General features: G+C 35.1%; 1 protein-coding gene across 2 annotated transcripts; it reads right to left on the bottom strand.

Moving 5' to 3' along the window:
* Positions 1-729: 729 nt before the first annotated feature.
* On the bottom strand, positions 730-4,068 carry SCL1 (SCARECROW-like 1). Of its 2 annotated transcripts, XM_008239486.3 has the most exons (4): positions 3,928-4,068; positions 3,442-3,503; positions 2,449-2,753; positions 730-2,328 (listed from the first exon to the last, which is right to left on the bottom strand). In XM_008239486.3, exons 3-4 carry the CDS (start codon positions 2,693-2,695, stop codon positions 935-937), a joined length of 1,641 nt encoding a protein of 546 aa, XP_008237708.2. In that variant the 5' UTR covers positions 2,696-2,753; positions 3,442-3,503; positions 3,928-4,068; the 3' UTR covers positions 730-934. The 2 variants fall into 2 exon arrangements, 1 of the variants encoding a protein (XP_008237708.2); XR_016127804.1 differs by lacking the exons at positions 730-2,328; positions 2,449-2,753 and adding an exon at positions 3,112-3,247.
* Between the last annotated feature and the right edge of the window lie 8,451 nt (positions 4,069-12,519).

The raw sequence follows: 12,519 nt of genomic DNA, 5'->3' as shown, positions 1-12,519 counted from the left end.
GCAAAACTCCAATTTTTTTGGTTTCAGGAAAGGAATCTTAATCTTATTAATTTACCCGTAGGAAGAAAGGAATCCTTGGTTGGAGAAAGACTTTCATGAAACGTACTATCCCAATTAATAACGCTATGACATGTGATAATATTTTTACATGGCATAGCATTTTTGATCAAGAATAGCAAAACAATGTTATCACCGTTGCAACTAAGTTTTTCTTTCTTGGGGAGGGGTTGCCCCCCTGTTGTCAACTCAAAGAGTAATGGTTTGCTAACACGTTTGCATGCAACAGTTCTGTTTTCATCTCTCTTCATATGACCTGTAACGTGACGAGAGATGCAAACTGGAGAGGCCAAATTTGTAGAGACCAAATTTGTTTAAACAAAACCACAATGGACTTTATGACAATTGAATTAGAATTAGGTTAAATTTGTCTAATTCCAGGAATAGTGCCTGGTTCAAATATGACAAATGAATTAACAGATAGTCACCCTTGAATGCAATCTGAAGGTGATTTGAATTACTGAACTCATTTCAATTGAAGTGATATGTGTTCTATATTTGGCTAATGCAGATAGCATCAGAAACGTGGGCAATGAAAACACCTGAAAACACTAAAGTTAGGCCATACAGTGTTTGGATATTAAATTTGAAAGGCCTCAAAATGTCAAGATAATACTATCATTTTTCTTATAAACAAAAAAGAAGGCAATAAAATGATAAGATGGAGAAGAGTATAGAAAGGCTATTCTATTACAAGCATAGAGATCATATATCAGTGTGTTAGATAAGCAGCAGCTCCCTAGGTCCTTATTTATTAACTCCGAATACGATTACCTGTATCAGTGTACGTCTTGATCTCACACAAAACTATAAGTACAAGACTGAATGAAAGCATAACAGTAGTTTGGAACTAAATGATACATATCCATCAACATCATCACCTCCATGCTGAGGCAACAATCAAACTTTTGTTTTCCCATCCAAAATGAAGTGCACCGGCCTCCTCCTTCACCTTGTATCTGTCACAGTACGGCCTGATAAGTTCCCGAATTGAATCAGTTATGCTTGTGCTCATAGGACATGAAGTAAATCCTGCCATGGTCATCCTAGCCCTCCACTTTCCAGCTACCTCATAACGCTCTATTCTTTCCTCTCCTTCGCATGCAACAATGTTCACTATGTCCCGTGCCAGGCACTGCCTTTCAACATTCATCCTATCTGGACTATCTCTTGGGAGAGCTGCATCAAGGGAATCAAAAACAGCAGAGTAGTAATTGTAGGCTTCAATAAATCTTGGGAAAAAGGGAGTAGTATTGGTGTTCACGTCTTGTTCTACAACTGTAACGAGTTTTGGCCTCAAGCTCTTGACCATCCGAAGAAGCTGGTCCCTCTGGTTTACTGTTGAAACACTTTCATCAGGCATGTGGTGAAGCTGAAAAGCAAAGTTTACCAAAAGAGCTTCCCCAGGCCTGCAGTCCAGCATTGAGGTATTGACGATTGAAGTCCTCGAGGCCACTGCTTGAAACTCAAATGGAACTTTAAGTGCTTCGGCAAGCTTCTCGAGCCTTTGTCCAATGATGTTAAGGCCCCCAACAGGACGTTGAACAGACTCAGGATCATCAACCCCTGTTAACCTCAAGTGTGGTGGCTTACCTAGCCGATTAGCAAGTGTTTGTATGAGTTTTATGTATTGATTCCCCTGGTTTATGTCGAAATCTATTATGTGAACCATTTTTTCATCTTTACATGCTTCTATAATGGCTCCATTTGCAGCCATAAAGCCAAATTTGAAGCAAGGGCACACTTCAAAAAGGACTTGCATGGCTGCAAGGCGATAAGAGGATGGGGGTTCCTTGCATTTCAAAGATCTGTAAATAAATTTTCCTGAGGAAGCCACGCGAGCTGCAAGGCCTTCTACCATGTAAGCTGCAATCCTCTGAGCAGGATCTCCTTGAATCGAGACCTTCTGCCTTAGCTCACTTATCATTGTTGATGCTCCTTTGATGTTCCCCTCTGAAAGTGCACCAGCACAGTTGTAAAGCAGCTGCTTGGGTGTCTGAGGAGAAGCTTGTGATATTTCTTTGTTGCTGCTGATGCTGCTCGCATTAGACTCAGATGATGAAGACTCCTTGGGTGAGTCATGGAGCAATTCATTCTGGATTGGATCTGTCCATTCACCATCCACTTCCATGCTTTGACTACTGCAGTTTATTTCCTCATCATTTTCATCATCATTGTCCTCAAGAAGTGCTCGCTCCAATTCTTGAAGCTTCAGTCTCATCTTATCTTCATCAAAGCTATCTGCATCGGGGCTTTGACTCTCAAAGTAATCTGTTTCAAAATTGGATTGATAAGCATCATGTTGCCTCATGGACATTAAAGAAGTGTTAAATGGATTTTAAGTGTTCAAGGAGGAAACTGATCCAGCTCTGAGCTGGTAAGATGAGTCACCTTGTGGATTAGTTGAATTTCCAGAAATGCCAGAGCTAGATGGATTTGCAATTTCTTCCACTGGGGAGTCAAGGAAGTACTCATAGCTCTCAGCGGAGTAAGGATCAGCCACATACGGAGTCTTATGCTTATCAGAGGAAAATGTTTGAGTGGACATGGTGGAACTGTCATTGCTGCCCTTTGGAGAGTAGAGTTTGGGGTTTCTGTAAGATGTGGCGGAGAGCTCCGCTGGCCTAACTAAAGACATGGTCTTGTTTTACCTCTTCAGTTGTTGAATAAGACTAGTTCTATCACACAGTTGAGTTCTGTATCACAATTTGTCACACATTAGACGGTAAATTACTGTCAAACTCTCAGAGTAAGACTGGAAATTAGCAAAACAGATCAAATCAATCCGGTGTTAGTTTCTATGATGCAATAAGCAGAAATTCTGCGCAGAACATTGAAATTAACAATGTATTCTAAACTTTTTTCCAAAAATTGTATTCCGTACGTTCTTTTGCACTTTCAGGTAAAAACTTGTGCAAAGAAGCAAAATGAATGAAATTGCATGAGACTCACAAAAAGTATAAGCTACAATTAAGTTCTGTTTGCCAGGATGGAGAAGATATAGCTTACAGAAAGGCCCTGGGATGGAACAGCAGCGCCAGTTGTATGGTTTTCTTTAAAATCATGTATCTGAAATATGAAAGCCTTGAACAACATGGCAACTCCAAAGAAACCCAAAAACCAAAAAACAAAATTGTTGTTTCATGGCAGCTGGCAATTACAGAGGAGTAAGTTGCCAAACTGGAAAGGACTAAGACAAAAAAAACTTTCTGAGATTACAACATGCATAAACATCATCACAGGAACAGAGAGATCCATGCCTAAGCCAATGATTTCATTGACTTTCTGTAAATATAATATGCAAACATAGCTCATGACAGTTCAATTCATCAGAGGAGAAATTTAAGAAATCTAAAATAGAAGGAGAAGGAAAAAGAGATATACCTGATGCTGCAAGATGAAGACCTCTATGAAGAAGGTGATGAGATGATATGAGCAATCAAGTCCTGTATAATTCAGTAGACAACCCAAATGAAGATGAACCTCAAAATTTGCTTTGTAGGAAGAGGAAAGGTTGAAGAATTGACCTTGGGATTAAGACAGAGGAAAAGGGCCAAAATACCTCCTTATATTTATTTAAATAATTTTATTAGATTGTTGTGAGGTTAGGTAGATTGAAGAAGGAACAAACAAGTAGAAAAGATAACCCTAAACAAATTTCAAGAAAGACCCACATAAGGAAAATTAAAATATTACAGGAAACTATATGCCATTTGGGTGGATATTTACTAGCCATTTCAAGAATCTGACTATTTTGGAGAGCCATTTGTTGGAGGAGACTTTGTGCAGAAAATTCCAACGTTCTGGAATTTCAGAAAGACCCAACAAATAAATAAATAAATAAAAAGGCAGTGAGAAAGAGGAACTTACCCAACAATTCTCTTCTTCAAGGAAACTTCTCAATTCCACATTCTCCTGGCCTCTTCCTGTGGTTTTCACCTTTTCTTTTGCTTTCATTTGTGTTCATCAGTCTGCATGTTTATACCAACTTGTCTGACTAACTTTGTTTTGTTGACAGGAGAATGTCACATTGTGTACTTCAAAGCACAACTATTGGGGTGTTCCTGCTTTGGCCAGCCAATCCCGACCATTCAATCCGCAATCTGCACAAAAATGGATGAAACCTACGGCCGCAGATTGGGTTTGCAAAAGTCAAGAGAGTTGGGTAAAACAGTACTTGAACTGGTGGTCTTCGACTGGTATGAGCAACTGTTGTACGGTAATGTTTGAAAAATGGTACAAAAGTTGTGTTATGTGGTTAGTGACGATTGGTCGAACATAATTGAATGTGTTCATGGTGGGGCTGCTATTCTCCTCGGCATGGAATTATTATAGCATCTGTATGACAAAGTCAAAGGTTTTACCATCCTCTTATTCATCCTCATATGGTCTCTTTTTTCTCTTCTTTTTTCCTTGTAGGTCTCATGAAAAACCTTTGGACCTTTTCCTTCACGCTTAACATCATAAATTGCTTCCGACCCAAAAAAAAAAAACATCATAAATGGTCTTGATGGTTTTTCCTACGCTGCTTGGTTATAATACCTGTCACACGCATTCCGTGAGAATGAGAATGAAAATGAAAACATTTCTGTGTGCTAGTGTTTGGAAATACTAAGAAACAGTTTCGTTGAGACTTCCCTGCCGATATGAGTGGCATGAACTGCTAAATGCTTATGTGATCATGTGTTTTGACTGGACAACGTGTCTCCCGCTCATAATAGAAAGTCCTCACCCAAGTTTCCATTTTTGGTTTATTCAAGTTTCCATACGCTATAGAAAGGAAAAAAAATGATAATTTTAGTCAAATCTACAACTTTCTTATATTTGTGTAACAGAGCATGCATGTGTGTGTGTGTGTGTGTGTCAGGTACAAGGTTATTGGACTCATTTTGTGTCCCTTCATTGTTTGCTGTGCAGGCTTTTTTTTGGTCTGAATAATACTTCATTAAAAGCCAGAGACGCAGGCTTTAGTGAAACAGATGCAAATGACCGAAGTACTTGTAAACACGATTTTCCAACGGCAAATTAAACATATATATATATATATATATATATATATATAAATGAGTTTTGCTCTTATGCGGACGTTCGTATTTTGTTAAACTACGGTTGTGCACTTTCCAACTTGTTTTTTTGCAGAAGAGGTGGATTTGATTCGTGCAATTCCAATTAGCACTAGAAAGCTGTTGGATTCATTGATTAAAAATGGCAGTGTAGTACAAAGTGCTTAACACGTTGCAGTTGCATCATTGGTTGTTTCTCCAATATTATCCTCACTTTTATTTTCCTCGATGCTCTAGCACAAAAAATAAAAACTAAAAATTAAAATTGAAATTGATATCAAACAGGCCGTAGTGATACTCTTTCCGTTATATTTTCAAGATTTGAGTTTGATTCAAGAGTAACAAGCACTTGTTCTAGAAGGACATGATTTGAGTCGTTCAGGTTTCACTAAGGCCCTCCAATGCTTGACTTTGAACAAACAAGGAACACAAGGAGTGTCAAGTGGTAGTAATCATCTATGGTTTTGGTGGTGGAGAAATCGACATGTGTGTGTGTTGGTGAGTCTCCACGAGCTTGATGAAGAACACAAGAGACTTTGAATATTTAAGTGTTTGGGTATTTGTTTTGGCCTGAGAGCTTTTCTAGTTTTCCCAAAGCTTGTTTTGTTTTTTTGTTTTTGGGTTTCCTTAAAGTTATTAAGCCTTTAAAAAAAAATATACAAATCATATTTTACTTTAATTTAATCTAAATTATTGGTAAGGGGATTCGAACTTGGATTCAGAGTGGAGAGCACATCTGCTTTAGCCAACTTAGCTAAGCACATATCTACGAAAGCGTAGTATTTTTCATAGACAAATAATTGAGTCTTTGTTGTAAGCCCCCAATTCAAATTTCTTAATTTTGGGAATTGATTTGATTTAATTTGAGTTAATATATTTATTTTAATTTAAAAAAAAGATAGAATTCCCCAGTAATCTAAGTCAGCCAAAAAGATAAAACAATTTGGATCACTCTAAAAAATAACTTTTCTATAACTCCTTTTAACTGCCATAATTTCACTAAATCTAGTCCAATGACATCAATGACAAAAACTAGCCGCTAATCGGTATGACTCTTCGAAAGAGACTAAGAACCCTCGGCAAACTCTACTAAGTTTCAGAAATCATTGGAGAAAAAACCACATAAAAGCTTTTGCACTTTATTGAACAAACTAAACCAAAATAAAAAAGTTAAAACAATGCCGGCAAAAAGAAACCAATTGTCATGAATTTTCTGGAGGACATGACATCGAGAGCGCTACTTAGTTACTCAATGGCCTCTATCTATGCACCAATGAGTAGTGAATTTACTATGACCAAGCCACAACATCTCAAATAGTAACTCACAAGATAAGGAACAACCAAAGCCAACCCAGATCTAAGACAATAGATCTGTCAACATAAGAGTAGATCGATATAAGTCCACCAAAAGCCGAAGAACACCAAAAATTCAACAAGATTTGTGGGAAAACCCCCGGATCTAAAGCGCTCTCTCTCTCTCTCTAGCAAGCTAAGTTTAACTTTTAAGCCCTTTAATTTAAATCAAACTTCTTGATTTGGGCGACTTAACAATCAAATCTAAAGTATCCTTCATTCACCTTGATTTGTGATTTGATTGACTAAATTAATTTGATTTAACTCTCGATCTGAATAAACCACATAGGTTGCCCAATTAAGCATCATCTTCTCTTTTTGGCATTTAATTGAATTGCTAGAGCTTTTTCAGATGGTGACATGTGTCACCTGCAATGCTTGGCGTTGCTTTGATTGTGTATTATGTGTTAAAACTTAAAACCCACGACTTGTCCTAATAAGATCTGACGAATCACACGGTGAATCCTTTGAGTTGTTCATCATAAATCATTGGATCCATCCATTATGACACCTAATGACTTGATTCAATCCGAAGAAGAAGGCGAGAAAAATGAAATAAGACCCATTTGATACATAATAAAATCAACGTAAGAAAATTAACAGCTCTCTACAACTTTTGTTTTTAAAATATAAAGGAAGAATTAAAAAAAAACAAAAAACAAAAAAGAAGACGTTTTGTTTTTCTGCAAGAGGAGTCTCTAGGGAACGGTTAAATTTTCAAATGATTGATTAATATATTTAGAAAACATAAATAGAAAAATAGTTGAAAGATTCTTTTGGTTTTCTGAAAAATAAGTCTAAAAAAGAATTGGAAAGTCAATAATTAGTTGTATTATCTTAATGGTGATCAATCATGAGTGGTATTTGCTATGTAATAAAAAAAATTAGTTTGTTATTGAATTTTATTATTATTATTATTATTGGGTATAAAAGAGGTCAGAGGAAAAGGGAAAATGTTGCATAATTGCATTGCATCATGTGAGGGTAGATACTCGTTAGTTAGTACAACTAACTTAGTGTGATACTTCTCTTCCTAATGTTAGAAGAAGTTTAAATATCTTAATTGACATGAGAGTATTTTATTTATACATAACTTACTATCGATCAGGAAAATCAAGATTACCTATCCATCGAATTTTTTGTAATGGGTCACATTTTATTTTATTTCATTTGGCAATTGAGCAATAACAAGAACAGGAAAATCAGTTTAAACCTGTGTGCCTCTCTAATGGGAAAGGAATCAAAGATGTCATCAATCATGCGTTGGGGCCTAGCTAATAGGGTAATTATATATGCATTTGAAAATTGTATAGGATGAATAGATTAATATCCCCACAACTTGTAATTTTTTTAATACTCAGTCCTAATCATCCTCACTCTATCTTATCCAATACGTGACTGCAGTCCAAATACATGGACAAGTAGATATGTTTCTGTTGACACTAGAGAGGTTAGAAGTTGAACTTGTGTGATAATCTGAGTCACGTATTAATTTGACGAACATTTTTGAGAATGAATAGGCCACCAACCAGTATATATATATATATATATATAAACAAACTTGTTTGTTTGCTTCTTTGTTTTTTTTTTAGCTTTTCGTTTCTTATTTTTCCAAAAATTGAAAATTTATTTGGTAATTGATTTCGGTTTTTAAAAACAAAGTGAAAGTGAAAACTAATAATTGTTGTTTGGTAACTAATTTTAGTTTTCAGTTTTTAATTTAATATGGAACTTGGAAATGCAATTATTATTGGTCAATTTGTGAATTTGAGATCGTAGAATGAAAATGCATGTTACAAAGAGTTTGTAGTATTTTCTGTGAATTTTTTGGAATTAGGATGATTTTTATTTTGTGAATTTTGGATTTGGAGGTTCCGAGGCTTGGATTGGGTCCATGGTTGAATGCAAGAATCAAGCAACTAAATTGAGGTCCCATGGTTGAATAAGAAAACAGTAGAAATATATATTGATTAATGAGCATTTTTACTAAAATTTTCCAAGTCTGGAATTTGATTTTCTAGTCCCAAATATTAAGTTTTGTAACAGGAGCACATCATGTGCGGTGGTGATATAAAATTAGTGAATGAAAGGAGCGCAAAAAAATAAATTTTAAAACTGAAAAACATTTTCAAGTTGTATTAAAAAATAAGGGTGATTTTGAAAACTGAAAACACAATTTGTTACAAAACATGATATAAATGCTTAATATTTTAACATGATATGTGTTTTTAGCTTTTAGCTTTAAAAAAAAATTGAAAATGAAAACTACTAAAAACTAAAAATGAAATGGTAATCAAATAGGCAGTTCTATGCCTGAAAAGCTATATAATAAATGCTTTTCAAGAGAAGTACACGCCACGAAAGCTAAATAGTAAATGCATTTCAAGACAAGTATATGCCATCTTTATGATATAAAAAAACAAAGAAAGAAGTTCTAGAACAAAGCTGATGGAGGCCCATGACTAAGGATTTGTCTTTGGAGAAGTGCAGACAACATGTCAACATGTGCTAGTGCTACGATGGGATTAGAAAAAACAAAAAACAACAACAAAAAACAAAAAATCATCTTTAAAAGGTAGTAGCGGTGACATGCGAGATGAAGGTATTGGAAGGGCTTCAAGGACACCTATAGGATATGGACAATTCGATTGCAATGCAACTCGATATTTTTACAACAGAAAAGATATAGACACGTAGGGTTCGTGGTAATGATGGTTATAACAAAATTCTAAATGTGAATCATTTTTTAGTAGAAAAGGTGAGTTTTTATGTATACGAGGTGGTAGTAAATTATTGGACATTATGTATAGGCAGCATTTGAATGGAATTTGAACTTGGGACAAGCCATATATTTAAGCTTCATATTAATTTCAAGTTGCTAAGGAGTAATGCTTTTGCTTTTGCTAGGACACATGCTTTTGCTTCTAGCATTTATTTGCACATCAGCCATGTACTAATGATGAATACATACTCTTATTTCTTCCTTTAGCTAACGTACTCTTATTTCTTACTTTTCCAAAGTTTTCTCTTTCATGAATAATGTTGGTGACGTTGAGGATATTGATGCATGCTACGGCCTTATTTGGTGGGCCGGACTGAATTGGATATTTTCAATTAAAATAGATATGAGTTCTAGTCATTGTTTGGTGAGTTTAAGTGTGTCTTGGAATGGATATACGGGTATGGATCCATGTCCCAAATAACTATGGCTCTAGAACCCAAGCCCATATGTGAGTTTAGAATCCTGAGGCTTTTGCAAGCAAGCCTCTTCTCTATTCTCTTGGCAAGACCGCGCACCCCTCTTCTCTCAGCGAGACAAACACGCCTCTTCTCAAGTTCTTCTCTTCTCTCTCTTCCCCTCTCTCCTTGCTCTTCTCCTCTCTCTTCCCCTCTCCCCTCTCTATTCTCCTCTCTCTTCCCCTCTCTATTCTCCTCTTCTCTGATAATTTGAAAGAACTCCTTTTTCGATTTTGTTGTTAGATATTGAGATGTGTTGATGATGTTGAGTGCTTTGATTTTTTTTTTATTTGGGTTTGATTTCTTTTGATTGAAGATCTTTTCGGGGGTTTTTTTTCCCCTTTTCATTGAAGATTTTTTCAGATCTGGTATTGGAGTTCCATAATTTGCATAATTCCTTCTTCTTCTTTTTCTTCTGAGTGTTGTTTTTCAGTTTGTGTTTTATTGAATTTGAAAGTTATCCATTGATTTTTTTTCTTCTTTTGTTTCAAATTACAATTTGTTTTTGGCTAACTACAATTTATTTCTCTCTTGTAATTATCTTCTTGTAAAATTTAAATAATAGAAAAAGGGTTCTAATTTAAAAAGAAAAAGAAAAAAGAGAGAGATGATTTTATTTGATGAAGAGATGATTTTTAGCTGATAAAGAAAGATACTGGAAAAAAAATCTGACAAAACTAAGAATTTTTTAAAAAATCTTGATATGAGTTATCTTCTTCATTTGATTAGGATTTTGCATCTAGTTAGTCTTTTTGCAAAATTTGAGGGGTTTTCTTCGATCTGAGGAAAAGAGATGGAATATTGTTAATAAAAAAATTAAAATAAAATTTTGATTTACTAAAAAAGATAAAGTTAATTCTAGTATGTTGTTTGGTGCAAGAATGAGTAGGATATGATTCAAAATCTAGCCAGTCCAAGTCAGTCCTATCCAATGCTTCAAAGCCCATCATAACCAGTCCAAACCAGCCCACCAAACGAGGCCTGCATATACATATGGATGTTCACCAATTGAATGGGGATCATTAACTTTCAATTCTATCTTTTTATGATACTAGAAAGACAATTAATCATCCACTATTAGAAAACCTCATTATAAGCCCATAACAACTCAGGGCCTATATTCATGTTTGTCACATAAACTTGTGGCCAAAGAGTGTTGGCCATGAATTGGCCACAGTTCATCAACCATTACTAGAAAACCTTGTTATAAGTGATAGACAATTAATGGCAGAGTCAGAAATTTTATCAAGGAGGGTCAACCTTAAATAGCGAGAGTGAGAATTTTGCCTAGTTGATTGGCTCAATCGATTAAAGAAATCACGAGAAATCTTAGGAATTATGAGGTGTGTTTATGTGTTAGAAAAAAGATACTATTAGAGCCAATAGGGATTTTGTAGTGTACTTTAATTGTTATAGGATTTAAATAGTAAACAAAGAAAAGGAGAAAGTTAGTAACTACATAGAAAGTAATTCAGTCAAATACAACATACAAAAACAAATTATCAAAAGGTGAGAAGGGTCAAGTGACCTTTGTAGACCTTAATTGGCTCCTCCCATGCAGACAACCCTAAATAAAATACTGGCACATCCTACACAACATCAGTGGCTAATTGTTTTCCAACTACAAAGTGATTGTGGCTTATAATTACAAGCTTTTGATGCATAATACCTGTGGCCATTGGTGTATAATGGCCACTGTTGGTTCGTCGTGGCTAGGCAAATCATGGCCTTAGTCCCTTTTAACCGACTGTGGCGACAAAAGAATAGTTACTTTTGTTAGTATCGGTCATAAATTGATATGTGTTCAAAATGAAGGGCCTGTTTGATAACTATTTCATTTTTCATTTTTTTTAAAACTGAAAACTTGTTCGGTAACTAATTTCAGTTTTCAAAAAAAGTGGAAAGTGAAAACTAACAATATTTGTTTGGCAACTGATTTCAGTTTTTAATTTAATGTGGAACTTGGAAATGGAATTTTGTGTGTGGCCAATTTGTGAATTTGAGATCGTAGAATGAAAGTACATACTACAAAGAGTTCGTAATATTTTTCGGAGTGAATTTTTTGAAATTAGGATGATTTTTATTTTGTGAATTGTGGATTTGGAGGTTCTAATTGGGTATGTGGTCAAACGCAAGAATCGAGCGGCCGAATCCAAGTCGGGAGGTCCAAAATATTAAGTTTTGTAACTGAAATACATTTCATGTGTGGTAAAATTAATGAATGAAAAAGAAGCGGAAAAAATTTTCAAAACTGAAAACTGAAAAACATTTTCAAATTGTTTTAAAAAATAAGGATGATTTGAAAACTGAAAACACAATTTGTTACAAACACTTGTTTTCAGTGTTCAGCTTTCAAAAAAAATGAAAAAGAAAACTACGATTGAAAACTGAAAATAAAATAAATTATCAAACAAGTATATACCTCGAAAGCTAGATAGTAAATGCGTTTCAAGAGAATTATATGCCACGAAAGCTAGATAATAAATACATTTCGTCAAGACAAGTATATGCCATCATTATGATTATAAAAAAAAAAGCCAGAAGTTTATAAAACAATGCTGATGGAGAAGAATCCTAAACCCTTTGAAAAGTGGTGAGAGGTCCATGACTAAGGATTTGTCTTTCGTGAGGTGCAGATAGCATGTCAACATGTGTTACGATGGGATTAGAAAAAACAAAATAAAAGAGAAGAACAAATAAAAAACAGTCATCTTAAAATGTAGTAGCGGGGACATGCGAGATGAAGGTATTGGAAGGGCTTCAAGGACACCTATAGGAATAGGATATGGACAATTCGATGCAGTGCAAC

Source organism: Prunus mume, linkage group LG6 (assembly GCF_029339155.1).
Source record: "Prunus mume cultivar Tortuosa linkage group LG6, ASM2933915v1, whole genome shotgun sequence".
Lineage (NCBI taxonomy): Eukaryota > Viridiplantae > Streptophyta > Magnoliopsida > Rosales > Rosaceae > Prunus > Prunus mume.
The sequence above is the reverse complement of the archived record's forward strand: the minus strand, read 5'-3'. Positions and strand labels throughout refer to the sequence as shown.

What these genes read in the sequence shown, in the direction of transcription:
- SCL1 (XM_008239486.3), bottom strand. Translation starts at nt 2,695, where the DNA reads ATGTCTTTAGTTAGGCCAGCGGAGCTCTCCGCCACATCTTACAGAAAC. An exon ending in AAATTCAACTAATCCACAAG is followed by an intron (nt 2,329 to 2,448) that starts GTGACTCATCTT and finishes ATTTTGAAACAG; the next exon opens with ATTACTTTGAGAGTCAAAGC.